The sequence below is a fragment of the Lithobates pipiens genome, unplaced genomic scaffold, assembly GCF_037356315.1.
Source record: "Lithobates pipiens isolate NorthernLeopardFrog02 unplaced genomic scaffold, aLitPip1_a1.2 Scaffold_16, whole genome shotgun sequence".
Taxonomy (NCBI): domain Eukaryota; kingdom Metazoa; phylum Chordata; class Amphibia; order Anura; family Ranidae; genus Lithobates; species Lithobates pipiens.
In genome coordinates this window covers 378,739,503-378,765,284 of record NW_027507748.1, presented here as the reverse complement: position 1 = coordinate 378,765,284, position 25,782 = coordinate 378,739,503, and the positions used below count along the sequence as shown (strand labels likewise).

The window sequence follows — 25,782 nt, the reverse complement described above, 5'->3', positions numbered from 1 at the left end:
TGTCTGCTAGACTCTGCTTTGAACAGATTTAAGAGAGTTATTCCTAAGAATTTCAGGACTACAAAATAAAACGCCAAATTCCCATGCAAAATAATTGTACCGCTTTCAGCACCTAAAACCGGACTGAATCATACCGCCAGGGAGGTTAAATGTCTGGTGTCATAACTGATCACATGTGCAGCACCATGGCAGTTGCAGATCAAACAGAAGCAGCTTCCTTGGCTGTAATGCATAGGAGGGCTTAACCACTTGCTGACCACAATACGTGCATATACATTGCGGTTTGCAAGTGGTTTACCAGGATTTTGGCTGAAGAATTTTTTTTTGTTTTTTCAGCAGATGGCCGGCTTTCTCATGAAACCGGCCTGAGCCACTGCGCTGGTTGCCGCAGCATCTGGAGGGGATGTCTCTTTGATTGACTCTAAGGTCTTGGAGGACCAGCGTGATGTCATGACGTCACTTTTGGTCCAAGCTGGAAGAAAAAAAAAAAATTAAGCAAAATTTCAAACTTTTTTTTTTCTTTCCTGTTAAAGGTAAAGGAGAGATTTGAGGTCTTTTTGACCCCCAGATCTCTCTATAAAGACGACCTGTCATCCTTATTTATATTACAAGGGACGTTTACATTACTTGTAAGAGGACAAAAAGTGAGAAGGGGGAAAAAATAAATAAATGGACAGTGTAAAAATAAAAAGTATAATAAAAAAAAAATAATAATATTGAAAGTGCCCATTCCCTCCGTACTCACGTGCAGCAGAGAACACATCTGTAAGTCACACATATGTAAACAGTATTCGAACCACACATGAGGTATTGCAGCAAACGTTAGAGTGAGAGCAATAATTCTAGCACTATACCCCCCTCAGTAATTCTAAGCAGGTAATCTGTAAAGGCCTTTAAAGCATTTCCTATAGAAGTACCATAGTTTCTCGCCATTCCACAAGCATGTGCAGTTTTAAAGTGTGACATGTTGGGTATCCATTTACTTGACACATTATATGAAAAAAATGGGGTAACTATTGTGTTTGTTTTTTTTTTTTTTTTTTTTAGTGATGCACCGAAATTTCGGCCGCCGAAACATATCGGCCGAAAATGCCCTTTTCGGCATTTTGCCGAAAGAGAAAAACGGCCGATAATGGAGCCGAAAATGGGGCGTGGCCTGGGTGGGGGGGGGGGCTCCAACCCCCGCCCCTGGTGACGCCCATCATAGCGCAGGAGAGCCACCTCCGCCGCCTTTTTGATAACAGCGTCGGGAACATCACAGCTTTCATTTCAATAGCTGTGTGTTCCCGGCCGTGCGCCGTCACACGCAGCCCCTCCCCCTTGTCCAGGCACTTAGATAGAAAGATCATCCGCAGGATTGGACGGATGCTCTGTCTATCAAAGTGCCCGGACAAGGGGGAGGGGCTGCGTGTGACGGCGCACGGCCGGGAACACACAGCAATTGAAATGAAAGCTGTGATGTTCCCGGCGCTGTTATCAAACAGGCGACGGAGGCGGCTCTCTTCCCTGCACACAGTGCACAGGCTGGCTGCAAAATGGCACACTGGCTGCAATGGGGACACACTGGCTGCAATGGGGACACACTGGCTGCAATGGGGGATGCCTCCTGTACCACGTCCTCTGTCTCTGACCATCTCCTGTACCATGTCCCCAGTCTGACCATCTTCGGTACCACGTCCCCAGTCTCTGACCATCTCCTGTACCACGTCCCCAGTCTCTGACCATCTCCTATACCGTGTCCCCAGTCTGACCATCTCCTGTACCACGTCCCCAGTCTCTGACCATCTCCTATACCGTGTCCCCAGTCTGACCATCTCCTGTACCGTGTCCCCAGTCTCTGACCATCTCCTGTACCGTGTCCCCAGTCTCTGACCATCTCCTGTACCGTGTCCCCAGTCTCTGACCACCTCCTGTACCGTGTCCCCAGTCTCTGACCACCTCCTGTACCGTGTCCCCAGTCTCTGACCACCTCCTGTACCGTGTCCCCAGTCTCTGACCACCTCCTGTACCGTGTCCCCAGTCTCTGACCACCTCCTGTACCTTGTCCCCAGTCTCTGACCACCTCCTGTACCGTGTCCCCAGTCTCTGACCACCTCCTGTACCGTGTCCCCAGTCTCTGACCACCTCCTGTACCGTGTCCCCAGTCTCTGACCACCTCCTGTACCGTGTCCCCAGTCTCTGACCACCTCCTGTACCGTGTCCCCAGTCTCTGACCACCTCCTGTACCGTGTCCCCAGTCTCTGACCACCTCCTGGTACCGTGTCCCCAGTCTCTGACCACCTCCTGGTACCGTGTCCCCAGTCTCTGACCACCTCCTGGTACCGTGTCCCCAGTCTCTGACCACCTCCTGGTACCGTGTCCCCAGTCTCTGACCACCTCCTGGTACCGTGTCCCCAGTCTCTGACCACCTCCTGGTACCGTGTCCCCAGTCTCTGACCACCTCCTGGTACCGTGTCCCCAGTCTCTGACCACCTCCTGGTACCGTGTCCCCAGTCTCTGACCACCTCCTGGTACCGTGTCCCCAGTCTCTGACCACCTCCTGGTACCGTGTCCCCAGTCTCTGACCACCTCCTGGTACCGTGTCCCCAGTCTCTGACCACCTCCTGGTACCGTGTCCCCAGTCTCTGACCACCTCCTGGTACCGTGTCCCCAGTCTCTGACCACCTCCTGGTACCGTGTCCCCAGTCTCTGACCACCTCCTGGTACCGTGTCCCCAGTCTCTGACCACCTCCTGGTACCGTGTCCCCAGTCTCTGACCACCTCCTGGTACCGTGTCCCCAGTCTCTGACCACCTCCTGGTACCGTGTCCCCAGTCTCTGACCACCTCCTGGTACCGTGTCCCCAGTCTCTGACCACCTCCTGGTACCGTGTCCCCAGTCTCTGACCACCTCCTGGTACCGTGTCCCCAGTCTCTGACCACCTCCTGGTACCGTGTCCCCAGTCTCTGACCACCTCCTGGTACCGTGTCCCCAGTCTCTGACCACCTCCTGTATAAAAATATTTTTTAAAAACAGTCATTTTCGGTATCGGTGCTGTTTCGGTATCGGTTTCGGTTTTCGGCCTAGTGTATTTTTCATTTTCGGTATCGGTTTCGGCACCAAAAAACCCATTCGGTGCATCCCTAGTTTTTTTAATTCATTAAAGTGTATTTTTTCCAAAAGAATTGCGTATGCTAAACCGCTGCACAAATACCGTGTGACATAAATAAAAAGGCAACAATTGCCATTTTATTCCCTAGGTTCTCTGCTAAAGAAAAAAAAATTTATAATGTTTGACTTTTATAAGTAATTTTCTAGCAAACCATGCTGATTTAAACTTGTAAACAAAAAGTGCCAGAAAAGCTTGGTCTTCCACTTTAACCACTGGGCACTTAAACCCCCTTAATAACCAGACCAATTTTCAGCTTTCGGTGCTCTTACATTTTGAATGACAATTACTCAGTCTTGCAACATTTACTCACATGAAATGTATGTCCTTTTTTTCACACAAATAGAGCTTTCTTTTGGTGGTATTAAATCACCGCTGTTTTTTTTTTTTTTTTTTTTGTGCTATTAAAGAAAAAAGACCGAAAATTCTGTAAAAAATAAATAAAAATAAAAATGAATTTTTCTTCGTTTCTGTTATAAAATTTAGCAGACTAGTAATTTTTCTTCATAAATTTTGGCCAAAATTTATACTACTACATATCTTTGGTAAAAATAAGTACAAATTGGTGGATATTATTTGGTCTTTGTGAAAGTTATAGAGTCCACAAGCTATGGTGCCAATATCTGAAAATTGATCACACCTGAAGTACTGACGGCCTATTTCAATTCTTGAGACCCTAACATGCCAGAAAAGTACAAATACCCCCCAAATGATCCCTTTTTGGAAAGAAGACATTCCAAGGTATTCAGTAAGAGTCATGATGAGTTTTTTTAAGTTGTAATTTTTTTTCCCACAATTCTTTGCAAAATCAAGATTTTTCTTTTGTTTTTTTTTTGTTTTTTTTTCACAATATTGTCATATTATCAGTTTATTTCTCACACACAGCATATGCATACCACAAATTACACCCCAAAACACATTCTGCTATTACTCCCGAGTACGGTGATACCACATGTGTGAGACTTTTACACAGCGTGGCCACATACAGAGGCCTAACATGCAGGGAGCGCCATCAGGCGTTCTGGAGCACCCAGGACAATTCTGACATTTCTCTCCTACATGTAAAAATCATCATTTATTTGCTAGAAAATTACATAGATTTCCAAAACATTATATACGTTTTTTTTAGCAAAGACCCTAGAGAATACAATGGTGGTCGTTGCAACTTTTTATCTCGCACGGTATTTGCGCAGCAATTTTTCAAATGCGTTTAAAAAAAAAAAAAAAAAAAAAAGCAGTTTTGTGCTTTAAAAAAATAATAAAAAAAACCCAGTAAAGTTAGCCCAATTTTTGCATAATGTGAAAGATGAAGTTATGCTGACTAAATAGATACTTAACATGTCACTCTTCAAAATTGAACACGCCCGTGGCATGGTGCCAAACGTCGCTCCTTAAAGTGGAGGGCCACCCCGAAAAACAAAAGTACATTAAAAATTAGCATAATATTAGAAAAATTATTATTATTTTTTTTTAAACTTACCAGAAATGCCTGTTGCTAGGCATATCGTCCTAATCTGCCTCTTCCTCCTCCGCCGTGATGTTCTGTCTTCTCTCCTCCGTGCAGCGTCTTCTGGGTAATGGGTTGCGCTGTGTTCTGGGAACTGTGTGTCCCAGAACACAGAGTGCCCCATTCACAAAGCGCTGCCGCAAGGCTCCACTGCCTGTTTCCCTTAGTTGAAATGGTGGCCCCGGGAGCCGAGGGACGGATCAGCCTTGGGAGGCCGACAGCGCGGGCACCCTGGACAGGTAAGTCTGCTTATTAAAAGTCAGCAGCTACAGTGTTTGCAGCTGCTGACTTTTACATTTAAAAAAAAAAAAAAAAAAAAAACTGGCTCTTCTCTTTAAAAATCCCCATAGGCGACACTTTTAAATTATTATTTTTTTTTTTTACTGGTTACATGTTTTGAGTTACAGAGGAGGTCCAGGGCTAGAATTATTGCTCTCGCTCTAACGTTCACAGCAATACCTCACATGTGTGTTTTGAACACCGTTTTCATATGTGGGCGGGACTTAGGTATGCGTTCGCTTCTGCATGCGAGCACATGGGGACAGGGGCGCTTTAAAAAAATAAAATAATTTATTGTTCATTTTACTTTATTTTAGTTTGACATTTTTTTTTTTCCCCCAAAATAATTTTTTTGATCACTTTTATTCCTATTACAAGGAATGTGAACATCCCCTGTAATAGGAATATGGCATGACAGGTCCTCTTTACAGTGAGATATGGGGTCAATAAGACCCCGCATGTCACCTCTAAGCTGGGAAGCCTGAAATAAAAACAAAAAACAAATAGGGGGCCTCTATGGCTGGGTATTGCAGGGTATCACCGCGTATGGCTGAGTATTGCAGAATATCTCCAAGTATGGTTGGGTATGGCAATTTATGGCAGTCTTGGCGGGGTATTGCAGAGTCTTGGTGGGGTATTGAGGGGTTAAATTCGGTGAGCAGCGATGTGGGCACTGCAGATGCAGCCCACAGCGCTGCTGACACCGATCTCTTCCCCCTCCACTGTACCGATCGGTACAGAGATGGGAGGGAGGAACCGGCATCATAACATGACGCCGGTTTGCTTACAAGCGATCGTGTGGTAAACGGCTGCAATGAGCGGCCTTTTACCGTGATGCGCCGGGTTCACAGGTCACGGATGCTCTCAAGTGCGTGCCATTCTGGGAGGACATATGACGGCCTCCCAGAGTTAAGAAACCACCCTGTAGCCGTCACTCGGTTAAGGTTAAGGCTGTCAGCAGATTGGCCGCTACAAATTTAACAGTGCCTAAAAATGGAGAGTAACTGTGCATGTGCAAAGCAGGAACTGTGTATTACTGGATATTAAACAGTATAGACACTTATGTTAAATGATTTACATAGCTATACCTGCAAAAGGGGGCAGCCTGAAGGGATCTTGCAGGTCTTTGACCTGGACTAATGAGCATGTTCATATCCGTGGTCTGAAACTTTAAGCGCATGTCTTTGTTATTGGAATTTCACTTCTAAAGCCCCATTCACACTATCATTTTTCCTGCAGAGTTTTTCCTTCAGGTTTACCAAAACCATGTAGTGTAGGGCCTGCCTGATTGCATAAAAATTGAAACTCCTAAGGTATCGCCTCATATAATATGGTTTTGGTAAATCTGAAGGAAAAACTCAGCAGAAAACCTGATAGTGTGTATGGGGCTTAAGTAGTAAAGTAAGGCAAGAATGAAACCTGTATTATGTACCTTTAAATGCAAGTCAAGATCCATTCCCTGCAGCTTCCATTATTCTATCCCTAGCAAAATCTAACTGCTGAAGCCTTTTGTTTACTTTGCCAGGTGGCACTTGTGTTTGTGTACACTGTGCTGTCCTAGCATTACCATTTGTGGGAGAGCACATGATGAAGAACAATAGCTACCACATCAAAACTAAACATTGTTATAGCTTTGACATAAATACTTGATTTGGCTCAATAAACCCAGGCATCCCTTTGTGGTCACCAAGCCTGTGCAGCAGCTGATATATATACTCTCCATACCATTTTTCTATTATTATAAGATTCCACACCTTGCAGTGTAACTTTCCCCAGCGGTTGCTTGTTTTCCTTATACTGTAATAGTAAACAGAGCGAGGAAATCTATAACAAATTGACAACAAGATGTTTTGTAAATCGTACCATTTTTACATGTAATTTTAGTTACTATCTTGTTTATATTTTTTACTTTTACAATATTCCTTTTAGGTTATCTCCTGAATTTTGCTTCAGTTGCCACAAAAAAATTATCTGAATCCGTTGCTGAAACTGCCCACACCATTAAGAAGTCAGTCGAAGAAGGAAAAATTGATGGCATCATTGAGAAGGTGTTGTGTTGACTTTATAAAGTATAGTGCATATCTAAAAAAAAGCTCCATTAAGGCTGGGTATAGACATAAGGTGGTGGTCAACTTTCTGAGCTATATGTCCTTTAACCACCTTCAGACCGGACCATTTTGCTGGTAAATGACCAGAGGTCTTTTTACAATTTGGCACTGCGCTGCTTTAACTGGTAATTGCGCGGTCATGCAATGTTGTACCCAAACAAAATTTGCGTCCTTTTCTTCCCACAAATAGAGCTTTCTTTTGATGGTATTTGATTGCCTCTGCGATTTTTATTTTTTGCGATATAAACGTAAAAAGACCGCAAATTTTGAAAAAAAATGAACTCAATAAACTCAATTTTAGTCATACATTTAGGCCAAAATGTATTCAGCCACATGTCTTTGGTAAAAAAAAAGTCAATAATTGTATATTTATTGGTTTGCGCAAAAGTTGTCACATCTACAAACTAAGGTACGTTTTCTGGAATTTACGCAGCTTTTAGTTTACGACTGCCTATCTCATTTCTTGAGGTGCTAAAATGGCAGGGCAGTACAAAACCCCCCCAAATGACCCCATTTTGGAAAGTAGACACCCTAAGGAAATTGATAAGTGGCATGTTGAGCCCATTGAATATTTTATTTTTTTGCCTCAAGCGATTGAATAATGACAAAAAATAATTTTTTTTTTTTTTTTTTTTTTACACAAAGTTGTCACTAAATGATATATTGCTCACACATGCTATGGGCATATGTGAAATGACACCCCAAAATAAATTCTGCTGCTTCTCCTGAGTACGGGGATACCACATATGTGGGACTTTTTGGGAGCCTAGCCACATACGGGGCCCCGAAAACCAAGAACCGCCTTCAGGTTTTCTAAGGGCGTAAATATTTGACTTCACTCCTCACTACCTATTACAGTTTTGAAGGCCATAAAATGCCAAGATGGCACAAAACCCGCCCAAATGACCCCATTTTAGAAAGTAGACACCCCAAGCTATTTGCTGAGAGGCATGTTGAGTCCATGGAATATTTTATATTTTGCCACAAGTTGCGGGAAAATTACAAACTTTTTTTTTTTTTTTTTTTTTTTTTCACAAAGTTGTCACTAAATGATATATTGCTCACGCATGCCATGGGCATATGTGAAATGACACCCCAAAATAAATTCTGCTGCTTCTCCTGAGTACGGGGATACCACATATGTGGGACTTTTTGGGAGCCTAGCCGCGTACGGGGCCCCGAAAACCAAGCACCGCCTTCAGGCTTTCTAAGGGCGTTACAGTTTTGAAGGCCATAAAATGCCAAGATGGCACAAACCCCCCCCCAAATGACCCCATTTTGGAAAGTAGACACCCCTAAATTTAGGGGTACACTAGTGAGACTAGGTAATAAATGGCGGGTGCCCTGAAACTATAAAAAAAATAACTAACCAACCAGCGTCACCTGTAACAGTTATATGGTGATCACTGGTGAAAGGGTTAACTAGGGGGCAATTAGGGGGCTTTATGCGGTAGTATATGGGGGTCCCTGCCGCTATAAAAAGCTGCGGCGAACCTAAATACCTACCTGCCTAACTAGCGTCACCTGTGACACTAATACAGTGATCAGAAAAACGATCGCTTATTAGGCTGGGTTCACACTGGAGCGATGTGGGAGCGCCACGAATGCGCGGCGGGTTCCCGCATCACATGCCTCCCGGCGGCAGTTCACACTGCCCTATGCAAACTGCTGGGAGTGTCAGTGAAATGTTAATGACACCCCCAGATCAGTTCGCATATCGCAGTGCGATCTGCAAACTCGGATCGCATGGTGTGAACACCCATGCGATCCGATTCTGCTGCGGACCAAAAAAAGGGTCCCGTGCGAGTTTGCGGCGGGTGCGGCGGGTGCGACACGAATTCAGCCATACTATCTGTATGGCTGAACTCGAATCGCACAGAGATCGGATGTGATTTGCACTGCAGTGCGGTGCGAATCACATCCGTTCTCATAAACCGCTGCAATGTGAACCCAGCCTTAGTGACACTGGCGACGGGGGGTGATCACGGGGTTAAACCTTTATTGGGGGGGTTAGGGGGGTACCTTTAGAACTAAAGGGGGCTAACCCTAACTGCCCTAACAGTTATTACAGTCACAAATGACACCCGCCGGGTGATCAGGGGGTTAAACCTTTATTAGGTAATAAATGGCGGGTGCCCTGAAACTATAAAAAAATAACTAACCAACCAGCGTCACCTGTAACAGTTATATGGTGATCACTGGTGAAAGGGTTAACTAGGGGGAAATCAGGGGGCTTTATGCGGTAGTATATGGGGGTCCCTGGCGCTATAAAAAGCTGCGGCGAACCTAAATACCTACCTGCCTAACTAGCGTCACCTGTGACACTAATACAGCGATCAGAAAAATGATCGCTTATTAGGCTGGGTTCACACTGGAGCGATGCAGGAACGCCACAAATCCGCGGCGGGTTCCCGCATCGCATGCCTCCCGGCGGCAGTTCACACTGCCCTATGCGAACTGCTGGGAGTGTCAGTGAAATGTTAATGACACCCCCAGATCAGTTCGCATATCGCAGTGCGATCTGCAAACTCGGATCGCATGGTGTGAACACCCATGCGATCCGATTCTGCTGCGGGCCAAAAAAAGGGTCCAGTGCGAATTTGCGGCGGGTGCGGTGGGTGCGACACGAATTCAGCCATACTATCTGTATGGCTGAACTCGAATCGCACAGAGATCGGATGTGATTTGCACTGCAGTGCGGTGCGAATCACATTCGTTCTCATAAACCGCTGCAATGTGAACCCAGCCTTAGTGACACTGGCGAGGGGGGGTGATCACGGGGTTAAACCTTTATTGGGGGGGGTTAGGGGGGCACATTAGAACTAAAGGGGGCTAACCCTAACTGCCCTAACAGTTATTACAGTCACAAATGACACCAATGCAAAAAAAAAAAAAAAAAAAAAAAAAAGCAATTGGTGTCACTGTGACTGGGGGGGCAGGGGTAATTGGGGGGTGATCGGGGGGTAAAGGGGGGGTGTGAGTGTGCCTGGCATGTTCTACTGTGTAGTGTAGTGCTTGTGCAACTCACCGATGCTCTCTCCTCGGTGCCGGAACGAAAAATACCGACACGGAGGAGAGAATACATCACTTCCTCTCCTGTGTTTACATTACAGGAGAGGAAGTGATGTCACGGGACATTTTCATTCGTCGGGAGCGATCGGGAGGGGGTGGCCATGAATGAATGGCCGTCCCCTCGTCCGGGATCGCTCCCGAACGAATACCGACCGCCACAGGCACCGGGCGGGGGCCCGATCGGGCCCCCGACCGGCGGGCAGGCAAGGACGTACATGTAAGCCCTTATGCCTGCCCGTGCCATTCTGTCGACGTACATCGTCGTGCGGCGGTCGGCAAGTGGTTAAAGGAGATGCTTTCATTTTATATCAGCAAACAATAGTTCTTTTTGACAATCGAGTATAAGCTAACTTTTTTAAAGTGGATGTAAACCCTGAAATTATTATTCTTTTTTTTTTGATGATATAATTTAGAGTATAAGATTTCCTATCATTTGAGCCCAGACTTGCCACAAAGAGTTAATCCAGCTCCGAGCAATCTTCTTTTATTGTTCTGTGAGATAAATCTTGACAAACAGAGAAAATCTTTTGTCAAACCCTCCCCCTTGCAGTGAGTGGCAGGCAATTTACATATCTCGTGTACTAGCCTAAGAGACATGCATTATTTTTTAATTCCCTCCCACTCCTTTCTTCAGCAGCTCTGCCAGGATTGACTGTTCTACACCTCCGCATGATTTGGCATGCTGAATTCATGTGGGGACTTTTCTGAGTTTTGACTAGCTGGATATTGGTGATCATAGCAGAAGTTCAGTGTAAGATATACACAGGAGAAAATGCATGTTAAGGGGAGTGTAGAGGTGGGCGGGGAGTCTACTGACATCACGACTCCATCCACTGAGCCCTGTAAAACGGACCCACCCACAAAATCTGCATTTTTTTCGGGGTCTCATAGCAGACAGAGGGGAGACATTTGACAGATAAGTATACATCTAGAAGGATATACATGCCTCCTACATAACCAATATTGCAGTAGTTTAGAAAGGATGAGAGTGGGTTGTGAAAAAGTTGTCTATCTGTTGGCCATCTCTTTCCACAACTTTCTGGATTCCCTGCTTGCTTTGCTGCTTCTCTTCTAATGTTTTTGTATTCAATTTCTAAGGACTACATATCCCATGCTACTTTGCTGCCTGCAAGCGGTGATTCCGGACTACTCCTGAAACTCCTCTACACCCCCTGTAGTTCAGAAGCCAGCCCCTTATATTACACCACCATGCATGCATTTGCACCTCTGAGGCTGCCCCTTTCTCATGAAAAATATTGATCGTGGGGAAAAATTCATCCTAGCCAGTCATCTTTTTCTCATGACTGGTCAGATGTTGGAGAGGAGTCTGTTTGCATTTAAAGATGTGCAGAACTAATGCCATAGTCGCTCACTTCTGGAAGCCACAGGATAGAGACAATTATCTAATCTCCACCCACCTTGTGAATAAATTGGTGAACTAGGAGGTTGTTCATATAATATAATATTTGCTTTCACGATGTCCAATCCATGTCACATGTGTTGGATGTTACAGACATAGGGGTTGATTTACTAAAGGCAAATCCACTGTGCACTACAAGTGCAGTCATTGTAGATCTGAGGGGAAGCTCTGCTGATTTCTATCATCCAATCATGTACAAGCAAAAATGCTATTTTTTTTTTCTTGGCATGCCCCCTCAGATCTACATCAACTTTACTTCCAGTGCAAAGTGGAATTGCCTTTAGTAAATAAACCCCATAGTCTTCATTACACAAGTGAGTATTTTTGAATGAATTTTTGTTGTATTTTGTGAATGGAGAATGAGAATTGTTTAACATGTGCAAACTATAAAATCATTTCATGATTTTTTATTTTTTACATTTCAGACGATTATTGGGGATTTTCAGAAGGAACAGGAAAAGTTTGTACATGAGAAGAATGTGAAAAAGACAGGTATATTATGTGGCTTGTCCTGGACTACACTCCGTGCATGCAGCCAAAAGTCACCCTACATTTTATGTTTATGTTCATATTCTATTATAATATAACAAATTAAATTATATTTGACTCTGTTTTTGGGTGGCGGGGGATGGCGTAATACAGTTGTATACTGAATGTTCTTAAAAATGACCTTTCCTTTTCAATAAGCAGCCCTGTAATCTTCTGTAATATGCAGTGCTATATGGCAACCTGGAGGTGTTCTATACACAGATGGTGCACAGAACACCCCTACCAGATGTGTGATTGGCTGACTGATTTTCTAAGAAGTATGCATTAAGAAACAGGTCAGATTTTTGGCATCCCCCTACAACAAAAATGTCATTTTTGGTGAGATACTCCCAAAGGGAATTCACATCAAATGCAGCTTTGAAATCTAGCTACTTCAGTATGATTTCAAAGCCATGATCAGTGTTTCATGTGCGGCTTGATTACATATGTGCGACTTCATGCACAGATGCCAATGCAAATCACCAAATATAGTGTAGGAACCTTTTCAAAGTCAGTGCAAGTAGGAGTTGCATCAATTTTAAGGGTTCCATAGTCATCAATATGGTGCGACTTATGAGACTTTGATCTCTCAAATCACATAAGTCGCACCGGTGTAAATGGGGGCTAAAGGGACGCAGACCTTACCACTTTCCTCATTAGAGCCCTGCAAATGCAGCAGCTGATTGAGACTTAGACTTAGACTTGAGACAGGCAGCTATTTCTTCAAAATAACAAAAGGGAGAAATCTACAACAAAGTTTGGTAAAGTCCTTGCAATGTACATAGATCACCAGAGGGTGTGTGTGTGTGTGTGTGTGTGTGTGTGTGTGTGTGTGTGTGTGTGTGTGTTTTTGTTTGTTCCCCCAGCCCCCCCCCCTTCCACACAAGTCAAGTTGAATTACTAATTTTTAATACAGGTCTCAAGTGGTGTCTATGGTAAGCTCTTCATGCTGATATGACAGTATCCAAAAGGGCTAAAGTGTTAGAAAGTGTGTGTGTTTGTACTGTGGGCAGTTATGTCTTTCTGTTAAAGAGGAACTGTAGTGCAATTTTACACTTTTTCTTTAGAATACTGGACCAGAGTAATCGCATCATTGCTAGTAAGATGTTCACTGCAAATAAATGTACCGTGGGCTCGATTGTTGTCATTCCATATAATTTGGCTCACGTTTCCCTAAATTTTGTCCCCCTGTAATGTGTCAGAACTGCAAGCAGGTGCATTATTTTTAAGGGACATTAATGCTGTGTATTGGCTGCTGCTTTGGGACCAGGGCAACCAATACACAAACCAAGAAGCATGTGAACTTGTGGAAGTTCATCTAAATGCTGGATGAGTGACCACATGTCACCTTGGCATTCAATCTTTCAAGTTCCAGCATCTGAATAATGCAGAGTGAAGAACATGTGTAGAACATTCTGGAATGACTTTGAAGAATGCTATTTTACAACTGAAAACATGTCAGGGGGCGGGGTCAGAGCAGCCCTGGCTGAGGCTATACACAGCCATAGTCCCATCTGAAGCACTGGGTTGGTTTAAGGGGCGTCTTATCCCGCATGTGTCCACGCTTCTTGATCATATAAAAGTTCAGAATTACTCTGGCAGGAAGGGAATTGAACAATTTTGTCATGATATGTTTAGTGGGTCCCCAATATTGGTGTTACTACAATAAAGGTATAATAAGAATATATATATATATTATTATACTGCTTTCTAGTTTCACAAAACCTGAAGAAGTGGGGTATTCCACCTCCTCCCACCAGAGCCATTCTGAACTCTTTATATTTTCGAATTTCAGTAATAACAAAGGAGGCAAATGTTGTTTTTATAAATGGAATACACAAATTGATTTTTAAGTGTTGTATATCCATTGTATTTTAGGCACCTTTTTAAAGTCCCACATCTAAGGAAATTTTTGTTACACATTCGTAATTTTAAGGACTATGGTACCCACCCTGGATGGAGATACACAACACACACGTACTTTTATTTTTTATTTTCCTTTCAATCATATTAGTTTACAGTAAACTTATCAAATGTAATTTATCATTTATTCCTCTGCAGGTGGCTCTAAATTGTGTATTAAGCAGCAGTTAGCCTGGCTAGTTTTCCCAGTACAGCATGCCATTGTGAACCTTGTTGACTTTTCTTTTACATTGTTTGAACTGCCCGATTTATAGTGTTAATGGCATTATTGCAATTTACCCTTTCAAGGAACACATACAGCTGATATTATAATGCAATGATGCAACAGTTGCATTTTGGTTATTAATAATCTGTTTTGCATCTTGCATATTTTAGCTAAATTGCATCAAAGTTTACCATAAGGACAAAGAGTACATGGGGAGTGAATGTGAAGAAAGCCACAGTACGTCATCTGCAGAATTTTGTGCACCATTGGATCCATTATTCCCATTAATCCCCGGTTCAGACTGGCCATACAAAGGCAGTTCAGGCATTGTCAACTTTTTTTTTTTTTTTTTTTTTTAAACCAGCATTATATTGCTGATATGATGAAAGCTACAGAAAAACAAAAACAAAGTCAACCTACTATTAAGAAATATCGAAAGCTATGATTGATTGTGCAGGTTTAAATGGATCTAATGATTTGAAAGTGTAGCTACACTCGCATAAACCTAGATTGCAAACAAGAGCCCTGACAAAAGAAGTCTGGTGGAAAATATGAACATTTTCTATCGAATTCGTTCAGGGTTTCTGGAACTTTGTTGCCCTGTAGTTGATAAACAAAGTGGATTATTCACTTTATTTCTGTGTGACTGCATTGTTCTTACATTTTTAATTCTCTATTAGCCCTGGTTATAAATCTTCAGAGGTCTGGCATGTGTGATCCTGGCTACCAAAGACAGACCCATTGTTCAACGCTTTCCTAAATATGAATGTTCAGCTTGGCTGAGAATTTCTGCTAATTTAATGAAGAGTGGAGGCAGAAGAAGAGGAAAGATGCAGGCAGATGTTGCTCACACCACTTATCCTGGTGGCAACAACTGTGTTTGGAATAGGTCTGCCTGATCCAATTATTTTACCTAAGAAGTTGTGTAGAGGTCATGCTAGGGACTAATGAGCATGAAAACGGTTGCCCTCTTAAGTCTATGGGCAGCTGTACTGCCTGACTTTCTTCATTGCTGACCATCTGAATCTCTCTAGTTTATTTTGCCCTAGTACTAGAAGCTTAAACCATATATTTGTTTTATCTTATTAGACGCAGCAGTTCCTCCTTGGGTTGGATACAGCGAAGAGGAAACCATTCAGCAGCAGATCCTGGCCCTGTCTGCAGTAAGAACTTCTTTTGTCTGTGTAGTGTTCTGGTATCTAATCTTAGTTTCCTTTATCAGCTCCTGACAAGCAACTCCTCCAATTAGTGTCTTTTTGGAGTGAATACAGGTTCGGTATTAAAGGACACTAGTGAATGTGGATTCAATATTCAAGGACACAGTACTGAATGCTGGTTCCATTTTCAAGGACACTACACTAAATGTGGGTTTTGTATTTGGGGACACTATACTAAATGCTGGAATTACTTGTATTTTAGGAATAGTCATCTCAAAAAACAAACGTTATACTTACTTGCTCTGTCCAGGCCAGAATCCTCCTCTTCTGGTGTCGCCCACCTGTGCTCCTGGCCCCTCCCTCCTGCTGAGTAGCCCCAAAACAAGCGGCTTGCTCTGGGGGCACATAAGCAAGCTCACTCCCAAGCTGCTGCTCTGCGTGTTCATTTATACACAGAGCTGCTGCTCGACCTCACCCCTCTCTCCTCATTGGTTCACTGGCTGTAATTGACAGCATGCCAATAATTCCCGCTTTTGTCTCAGCCAATAAGGAGGGAGAGTCCCCAGAGGGCTTAGCCTCTCGTTCACATTGCTTGATCGTGATGGGGCTCAGGTAAGTATTTAGGCTGGGAGTGGCTGCACAGAGGTGTTTTTTTTACCATCATGCATAGAACGCCTGAAGGTAAAAAAAACCTTGAGCCTTTACTTTAAGATTTATGTGGAATAGTCTTGTGGAATTAGGTTGGAGCTTTCCACTGTCACATGTCTGCACTGCTCAAGATAATTCCAAATAAGCTGCACAGTGTACCTGCACCAATGCAGCATAGTATAGAGTAATTTTTTTCAACTGGACATTTAGGAAGTCTTGTTCATGTGAACACTGTGTTCCAAAGTTGGAAGATTTGGAATATGCACACATTTCCGTTATCTTAGCTGTATTTAGAATTTCTGTAATTTGCTCATGTTGCAATGTTTGTGATTTGTTATCATAGGATCGAAGAAACTTCCTCAGAGATCCTCCTGCCGGTGTCCATTTTAATTTTGACTTTGAGCAGATGTACCCTGTTGCTCTTGTAATGCTCCAGGAGGATGAGCTGCTTAATCGTATGAGATTTGATCTTGTACCCAAGCTGTAAGTGATGTGATTTTTGTTGTCATTTCTCAGAACAAAAACCCAATCTGTTTTCTGCTTCACTGGGACTCCCATTGCTCTTTATTATTGGCTGTATGTACATTGCAGTATTTTTATGAAAGACCTCAATAAGACCCCTACATGTAGCTGGTAATTAGGGATGAGCCCAATGTTCGGGGCAAATTTGAAAGCTGCCGGAACACCATTAAAGTCTATGGGACACTAACATGAAAAATCAAAAGTGCTAATTTTAAAGACTTGTATGCAAGTTATTGTCATAAAAAGTGTTTGGGGACCTGGGTCCTGCCCCAGGGACATGTATCAATGCAATTATTATTATTTTTTTTTAAACGGACGTTTTTTTGGGAACAGTGATATATATAATATTATTATTTTTATTTTTGTTTATGCTTGAAGTGAAACGATAAAAATGAAATATTCCTTTAAATATTGTGCCTGGGGGGTGTCTATAGTATGCATATAAAGTGGTGCATTTTTCCCATGTTTAGAACAGTACCACAGCAAAATGACATTTCTAAAGGAAAAATGCAGATCGTGGCTGTAATGAATTGTCGGGTCTTGGAAATATAGATACAACTCATTTGAAAAAAAGAACATGTGATTCTCCCCCCCAGTCCATTACCAGGCCCTTTGGGTCTGGTATGAATATTAAGGGGAACCCCAAACCAAAACGTAAAAAAAGTGAGTACGGGTCCCCCTAAAATCCATACCAGGCCCTTCGGATCTGATATGGAAATTAAGGGGCATTCTGCGCCAAATAAAAAAATGGTGTAGGCCCCCCCCCCCCCCTCCCTCAAAATCCATACCAGACCCTTATCCGAGCACGCAACTTGGTGGACCACATGAAAGGGTGGGGGGGAACAAGAGAGTGCCCCCTCCTGAGCCGTACCAGGCCACATGCCCTCAACATGGTGAGAGTGCTTTGGGGTAGCCCCCCAAAGCACCTTGTCCCCATATTGATGGGGACAAGGGCCTCATCCCCACAACCCTTGCCCGGTGATTGTGGGGGTCTGGGGGTTAACAAGAGGACCCACAGATACCGCCCCCCCCAACGGGGTAACAAAAAAAAAGTGTCAAAATGTTTAAAAAAAGACAGCTTAGGGCAAATCCTTTATTAAAAAATAAAAATGTCCCACAATGTCCATTCATCTTTTATCACGCCACGACGGACCAAAAAAAAAATCCGCAACCGATCCACCTCCATTGCATTGATGGAGGACTCAGGTCCCCAAACACTTTTTATGACAATAACTTGCATATAAGCCTTTAAAATGATCAATTTTGATTGTTCATGTCCCATAGACTTTAACGATGTTCATGTGTTCTGATAAATTGTTTGCCTGTTGGCATGTTCTGCTGCGAACTGAACAGGAGGGTGTTCGGCTCCTCCCTACTGGTGATCATAGGAGATAAGAATCGTATTACAAAGCATATGGTGAAAATTAGTTGTGCCTGTGTACAACATCCACATGACAAATTTCAAATACATAGACCCCAAAAAGTCAAATGCATTATCAGTCTGTGGTAATCTTCTTCTTTTCTTTTTTTTTTTTTTTTTTTTTCTAAGAGTGAAAGAAGAAGTCTTTTGGAGGAACTATTTTTACAGGGTATCACTAATAAAACAATCTGCACAACTAACTGCATTAGCAGCCCAGCAATCCACAGGCAAATCTGACAAGACAAATGGCAAGCCAGATGATGGTGGTTTAGAAGGTACTAGAAATATGGCTTTTGTAACACATTAGAAGGTTGTCTGTCTGGGAAAGTTATTATCTAGGTCATAGTAGTAGTCTGCCTGTGACTAGATACTTTTACCTACTTTTAGAGTTACTTCCTTCAATGGGTTTGATTTACTGAAACTGGTGTACACAGAATCTGGTGCAGCTGTGCATAGTAACCAATCAGCTTCCAGGTTTTAGGCCGGGTTCACACTGGTACGACATATGCTCCGACTTTAGGAGCACATTGCATATGACGCGTATAAATCAATTGTCCCCTTTGAGAACCGTCTTAACTGGTCCGACTTTGAAAAAGGTTCCTGTACTACTTTGGTCTGACTTTGGTCCCTTTTTTTTTTTTTTTTTTTTTTTTTTTAGCCCATTGAAGATCATCAAAGTATCCAAGTCGGAACATCATCTTAACTGATCCGACTTTGGCATGCAACTTGTACAGAAGCTTAGAGGGGAACCCCACATCAAAATAAAAAAAACGAAAAACGGCATATGGTTCTCTATGCTCCGCCCCCCCATCTTGAGGGGAAAACCCACGCCAAAATAAAAAAAAAAATCACGACATGGGGTCCCCCTCTGGACCATACCAGGCCACATGCCCTTAACAGGGGCCACCCCAAAGCACCTTATCCCCATGCTGATGGGGACAAGAGCTTTTTCCCCGACAACCCCTGGTGGTGGTTGTTGGGATCTGCGGGCAGGGGGTTTACTGAAATCTTAACAAGGGGGCCCCCCAGATCATGCCCCCCCCACCCTATGTGAATGAGTAGGGGTTACATTGTATCCCCTACCCATTCACCCAAAAAAAGTCCTTTATTAAAAAAGCTACAGCATCTCCTCTTCCTCCGGTGATGTCTTCTTCCTCTGGTTCTTCCTCCGGTTCTTCTTGCTGCGCTGTCTTCTTCCTTTGCAGGGATCTTCTCCCATCGTTAGCTTGTGGTGTGTGCCATTATTATTATTATTACCCCTTGTGACCTCACCGCCTCATCATGCCGCGGGCAGTGACGTCACAAGGGGCTGAGTCTCCGGATGACTTAATGGATGGCAACGCCCCATGGCTATATAAGCATGGTGACCAGGTGCTTTGGGTTATGCCCCCCCCCATTCATGACCTGTCAGGCCGCATGCTCGAATAAGGGTCTGGAATGGACATTGTTGGGGGGGGTTCCCCTTAAACACCATACTAGACCGAAGGGTCGTGTATGGTCCTGGGGCTTGACCCTATGCCGTGTGTGTGTGTGTGTGTGTGTGTATATATGTGTGTGTATATATATATATATATATATATATATATATATATATACATACACACACACACACACACACACACACACACACACACACACACACACACACACACACACACACACACACACACACACTGCTTTGGCAAGGGTTTTCCTCCTCAAGATTCATACCAGACTCAAAGGGCCTGGTATTTGTCAGGATCAAAGTTGGATCCCGTTCATTGAAGAGAAATGGAAGTCAGACATTAAGTCGCAGGGCAAAGTTGGATTCAGTCTTACCACTGTCGTATCATACCAGTTTAAACCTGGCCTTATTGTGAAAGCTTAATTGAGCAAGCTGAAGTTAGAAGCTGATTACTATGCAGAGCTTCTTCCCAGCAGCAGCACAAGCAGATTCTGTGTGCACCAGTTTTAGTAAATCTCCCCTACTGTGTGTAATCATGCATACTGGTTTTACCTTCCAGAATAGTGTGGCTGAAGGTATCTGGTATACAGTTATGTAACAATTATTTTAAGCAGTGTCTGGAAATCGTATAGGAAATAATTACTAATATATTCTGATAAGGTGGGAGAATCCTACTTGCCAGTTTATCATTGTAATAAATTAATGAAAACTGGAAAATGAGTGACCTGCATTCACCAGTTGTGCACCATATGCTATAAAACCTTTTGACCATGGACGATTTAAGTACAGTTGGGACTTCTGGAGTTTCCAGTGATGGAAAGTATCTTTGCAGTAGAGCAGTGGTCTCCAAACTGTGGTGGGGGGCCAGATGCAGCCCTTTGCTTTTATCTGGCCCTTTTGAACACGTTTCCTCCAGCGAGCACCATTCCTCCCACTGACACCATTGATGGGGCACTATTCCTCCCACTCATATCAAAAATGAAGCACTATTCCTCCGTCTAAAATTAAGGATGGAGCATTTTACTCCCACTGATGTTTTGGAGCATTTCTACTCCCGCTGGTCACAGTCCGGCCCCCCTAAAGCCCGATGGACAGTAAACGGCCCTTTGTTTAGAAATTTTGGAGGCTTCTACTGTAGCATTGGAAAATAATGGAAGGTAGGGGACTAGAACCCTGAGTTGACTTATGGGAGCTGGGGTAGTTGGCAAATTGGAGCTGCATTCACTGTAACATGTTGATTGGAAAAGCTGGCACACAAAGTGGGGAGTTTTGTAGACTGGTATCTAATGGTGCTGGGCAGTCAGAAACCCAGCTCTGCTGAGGTGACGATATGAAATCAATAGTTCATTGCTGCTTAAAACACAGGAAGGACACAATGAGTGTCAAAACAAAATGTAAGGGCCTGTGTGTTCAAATAATCTGTTTCTTACTGTCAAATACTGTATAGTGATTATCCTTCTGCTCTTGTTTAGAAACTGTCAGACCAAAGACTCCACCTGTTGCCATTAAAAATCAAATGAAAACTCAGGAGGTAACTCATTTTCTACTTTGTTAATCATTATGAAATACCATGCCATCATTCAAAACCTCATTCAAAATGATTCACTCAGGCTGCAATGTTTTAGGCAGTGGTTAGAAAACTGAAGCCATCATTTGCTATTACAATCATTTATTTATTTGCTAATCTTGGTACAAATGGTTTGAGAATTTATTGTACAATCTAGTAATCGCGGTTTTATCAGCTTTATCCTCAGCTTGTACTTATTTTGTTACTGCACAAGTACACAATTTTTCATGGAATTCCAAAGATCTGTTTCTTCCACCAATGTCATAACTTTCCCTTTCCCAGGAAGAAGAGGAGATTTCTACCAGCCCAGAAGTATCTGAATTTGTGAGTGAAGCATTTGATTCCTGTGACATAAACCAAGAAGACCTACGGAAAGAAATGGAACAGCTTGTGCTGGACAAAAAGGATGAGCTTGACACACCAGAAGGTAATCGCCTGAATGTGTTTATTGTTTTGGCATTAGATGGGAATATGTTATTTATTTATTTTTTGACACTTTGCCAATGTGTTAGTCTTGCTGATTTCATTCTGCCCTAAATCGGTTAAATTATTTCGATATGCTTTTGCCACTGCAAGGTGTTTGCTTTTATTGTAGAAACCCAACACCGGCAACCTGCTTGAAGAAAGGTTAAATAAATAAAATATACTTTGCGCAAATAAATGAATGGTATGACACAATACACACCATTATTTTATTTAACAAGCCTCCACATTTTATCATTAACTGCTTCAGCCCCGGAAAATTTGGCTGCTTAATGACCAGGCCATTTTTGGTGATTCAGCCCTACATCGATTTAACTGACAATTTACGTCTTCTTCTTTTTTTTTTTTTTTTCACTCAAATAGAGCTTTCTTTTGGTGGCATTTGATCGCCTCTGCAGTTTTTATTTTTGCACTATGAACAAAAGTGCAACAACTTTGAACAAAAACACTATCTTTTACTTTTTGCTATAATAAATATCCCACAGTTTAGGCCGATATGTATTCTACATATTTTTGGTAAAAAAATCACAATAAGCGTATATTGGTTTGCGTAAAAGTTATAGCGTCTACAAAATAGGGGATAGATTTATGGCATTTTTATTATTCTTCCTTTTTTTTTTATTGGGACTGCGACATTATGGTGGACACATCAGACACTTTTGACACATTTTTGAAACCATTGACCATTATACAGCGATCAGTGCTATAAAAATGCACTGATTACTGTGTAAATGTCACTGGCAAGGAAGGAGTTAACACTAGGGGGCAATCCCTAGTGTGTGTTCTAACTGTGGGGGGATGGGACTGACTAGGAAGAGACAGATCGGTGTTCATACTTGGTATGAACACACGATCTGTCTCCTCTCCCCTGAAACACACAGATTCCGGTTCTCACTCTGTCACGAGCAATTGCGGGAGCCCAGCGGTCATTGCGTCCGCTGGACACATGCTGCAGGCGGGCGCGTGCCCCTAGTGGCCAAAAGACGAACAGACGTAACATAGCGTTTTTTCGCCCAGCCGTTCTGCTGCAGTAAAACTGCGGTGGATGGTCGGCAAGAGGTTAAATAAAAATGAGTCCTGAGCTTCAGACAAGTGACCAGACTAAAAAGTCATCAGTATACTGCAGGCAGGATGAAGCATCTCCCTCAGCGTTCAACCTGCTACATCATAACTTTAAAGCGGACCTCCAGGCTCCTTCAAAGTACAAATACAGTAGCTGCTGACTTTGAATATTGGGACATTTACCTGTCCACAAATCCAGTGGTTTCTTTACCCAAACCAACTTTTCAATCTGCTCTTGTGTGCTGCCGCCACCACCTGGGCTAAGGGAAACCAACAGTAACACCTTGCATCTTCACAGCTGTTTCCCTATTGTGCATGTGTAAATCACACTGTACTTTGTTAATAGCCCGGTAGCAGGGGAAGGAGGAGGAGGGGTCGAACTTGTGTCAAAATCAGGTACCCACCCCACCCGGAAAGGTGCCAAATGTGGCAGCGGAGAGGGGGGGGGGGCGCAAAATAACTAAATATAGCCACAATGATAAAGTTGCTGTCCTGGTTAAAGTAGACCTGCCATTCTGTTTGTTTTAGTGTTGAAAATATTTTTATTGGTGCTTTTCAAGAAAAACAGTAAACATGAGATAAATGTATGCAAAGAACAGTAACAGAAATACAGTTACGGGAGGCCAGCCAATGACTATCGTCCACAGCTGGTCCCCGTCAGTAAGCTTTGAGAATTGGGAAGAGAACCTATTCTCTGGTCCACGAGGTCATGCCAATGAGAGATGCTCATGGGTTACTACATGAGGTAATTTGTAATGAATAACATAAAGGAGACAGAAAAAGAGAGAAGAGAGGAAAGAGAAGAACAAAACAAAGAAGGAACAAGGTGGTAGGGGGGTGAACAGAACAGTAGGGAGGAAAGAGAGTAGAGGGAGGGGGAGAGGGTTATGCACAGGGGGGTAGGGTAAAAGGGAGCCCAGAGTGTCCCTATGTGTCCGAGATTTTGTTCAACAAAGTATCAGAGGAGGCGAAGCGGAGCCAGATCGACCATTGGGTTATAAATTTGGTGTATGTGTCATTGTCCAATGCCAGCATCTCCTCCATTCTCATGGTGTCATTCATAATTGATACCCACCGTGACAATGGGGGAGTATTCTTTCTCTCTCAATGAGCGGGTATCAGTTGCCTAGCAGAGGACATAAAGAAACGAAGCAATCTTTGCCTCTGCGACTTTATAGACCCGGGCAGTATGGAGAGCAGTGCAATTTTCGGAGAGATAGGAACTGGTCTAACAACTATAAGATTATAACATTCGAAAACCTGCGTCCAGAAGGGGCAGATCCTCTCACAGTCCCAACAGACATGCATATATGTTCCGACTGAGGTTTCACAACGCCAGCAAGTGGCTGGTACAGACGGGAAGATTTTTTGCAAAGTTGCAGGGTCCCTGTACCATCTGGACAGGAGCTTGTAGTTCTTTTCTTGAGAGTAGCAGGAGATGGTTGACTTATGCGTGAAATAAAAAGATTTTTGCCATTCCGGCACAGAGATGTCTTCACCCAGGTCCGCAGTCCACATTCTAGTGTAGTGCGGGAGTTGATCTTGTGCTAAAGTCTGTAGTAGGTTATATAAGGAGGAAAGGAGGTGTTTGGGAATTTCTTGAAGCGAACATAGTTCCTCAAAGCTGGTATGCTTGTAATGTATTTGAGAGGAGGAGTGTAGGTGTTTGGTAAATGTGGACATATGTAAGGCTGTGAGCCAGTCTCCAGGGCCTGCTGGAGGGACCGGAGTCCCCTCCGATGAGTGTACAAATGTGTGAGGTTGTGGCCACTCAGTGCATTTAAAGGACCCTAGGGAGGCTGCCCCTATACCTTGTGGGAGAGCGGGATGGTCAAAAAGGGACGTCAGGGGGCCTGGGTCAGAGGAGCCATTCTGTTTGTTTTAAACATATGTTACATACAATCTTTTACAGTAAGCTGACCTCTTTCATGTGTACATCTAAAATTATCCTTCATTTTACAACTAACTTTTGCGGGCTTTATTTTAAATCCTTTATAATTTTGAATTATTTATTGGTTTCTGAATTTCAGAGGAGTCAGAAGACTGGATCCAGGAATTACAACAAGTGGTTCAAGAATACGAAGTAGTCTCTGGCTCCGACAAGATGAAGGATGAGAACTGGGACAAAGAGATAGAGGAACTCCTCCAGGAGGATTAATTGCACTCACTCTAAATACAGCCTGGACTAAAAAAAAAAATCTTTTCTTTTGTGTAACATTACTACAGTCATTCCAGCACAAAGGCAGAATGGCGTTTACTTGCTCAAGTGACCTTGTCAACATCATTTTTTTTTTTTTTCTTTCCTGATCATCACCAAATGTAGGAGCTCAAGGAATATGGTTGATGAACTTGCTGTCACTTGGAGGTGCATGGACCTATGAGATGCTTTCTCTGTTATGGTTTTATACTGTATTTTTTTCATAAGGAATAATTTCATGATGTAACAAACTAAAGTGATTTAAACTGTATGTATGGTATATGGGTTTATAAGTTATTCAATATTTTTCTTTTTTCTCATCATAATATATTCAAGACTAGTTCTGTAGAAAAATAAATGACACACAAAATCTAATCGATCTCTTGCACCCCTGGCCCAGGTGCCAAACATCTGTTTTGCTACTTTATGGTAATGAATTGTCTTATGCAGTTTTCTTTCACATTTAACATTTCAGAGTATAATTGCTTGGCCTTACACAATTTGTTGGTTAAGTTATGACAGTAAAGTTTTACATAATTTTAATATTAGTAGCGTCCTTCCTTTTTCAAACTTGGTATTCATTTGATTTTGACCACTTGACCTAAGCAGTAATTGTAGCATTTGCTGGCTTCCCTATTGGAAGACTCCAAAATATGATGGCAGGGTAACATTATTTACATTTTAATGGCCATGGTTTAAATGGCAAATACAAGGACAGACATTTCAAAACCCTGCTTCCTCTATGCCTGTTGCAAATGTACAAACCAGCACCAAACATGTTCTTGGAATACAGGGATACCTAGGTTCACAAACTTAATTAGTGAAACGACTCTGGTTGCGAACTGAGGAAAAATTTCCCATAGGGTTCAATGTAAATCGGGTTAATCCGTTCTGAACTTATTTATTTTTTTGTTTTATATATAAAATTATGAAATGTATGTACAGTACAAAAAAAAGGATTTTATACATATATTACATATGGTCTTTTACAGTAAGCTGACTTCTTTCATGTGTACATCTAAAAACAAAAAAAAACAAAAAACTACAGCTCCTCTTTAATCCTTGTTTGAAACAATCCCAAATCCCAATTTAA

General features: G+C 42.7%; 1 protein-coding gene across 1 annotated transcript in view; it reads left to right on the top strand.

Annotated features, from left to right (window-relative positions):
* The window catches only part of SYAP1 (synapse associated protein 1), a 28,051-nt gene extending 2,819 nt beyond the window's left edge, over positions 1-25,232 (top strand). Inside the window, exons 2-9 of the mRNA XM_077482197.1 lie at positions 6,863-6,981; positions 11,959-12,025; positions 15,279-15,352; positions 16,338-16,477; positions 18,066-18,211; positions 20,853-20,911; positions 21,230-21,374; positions 24,523-25,232. Coding sequence (XP_077338323.1) covers positions 6,863-6,981; positions 11,959-12,025; positions 15,279-15,352; positions 16,338-16,477; positions 18,066-18,211; positions 20,853-20,911; positions 21,230-21,374; positions 24,523-24,650 — 878 coding nt within the window. The 3' untranslated portion in view covers positions 24,651-25,232. The remainder of the gene's footprint in view (positions 1-6,862; positions 6,982-11,958; positions 12,026-15,278; positions 15,353-16,337; positions 16,478-18,065; positions 18,212-20,852; positions 20,912-21,229; positions 21,375-24,522) is intronic.
* Positions 25,233-25,782: the final 550 nt, after the last annotated feature.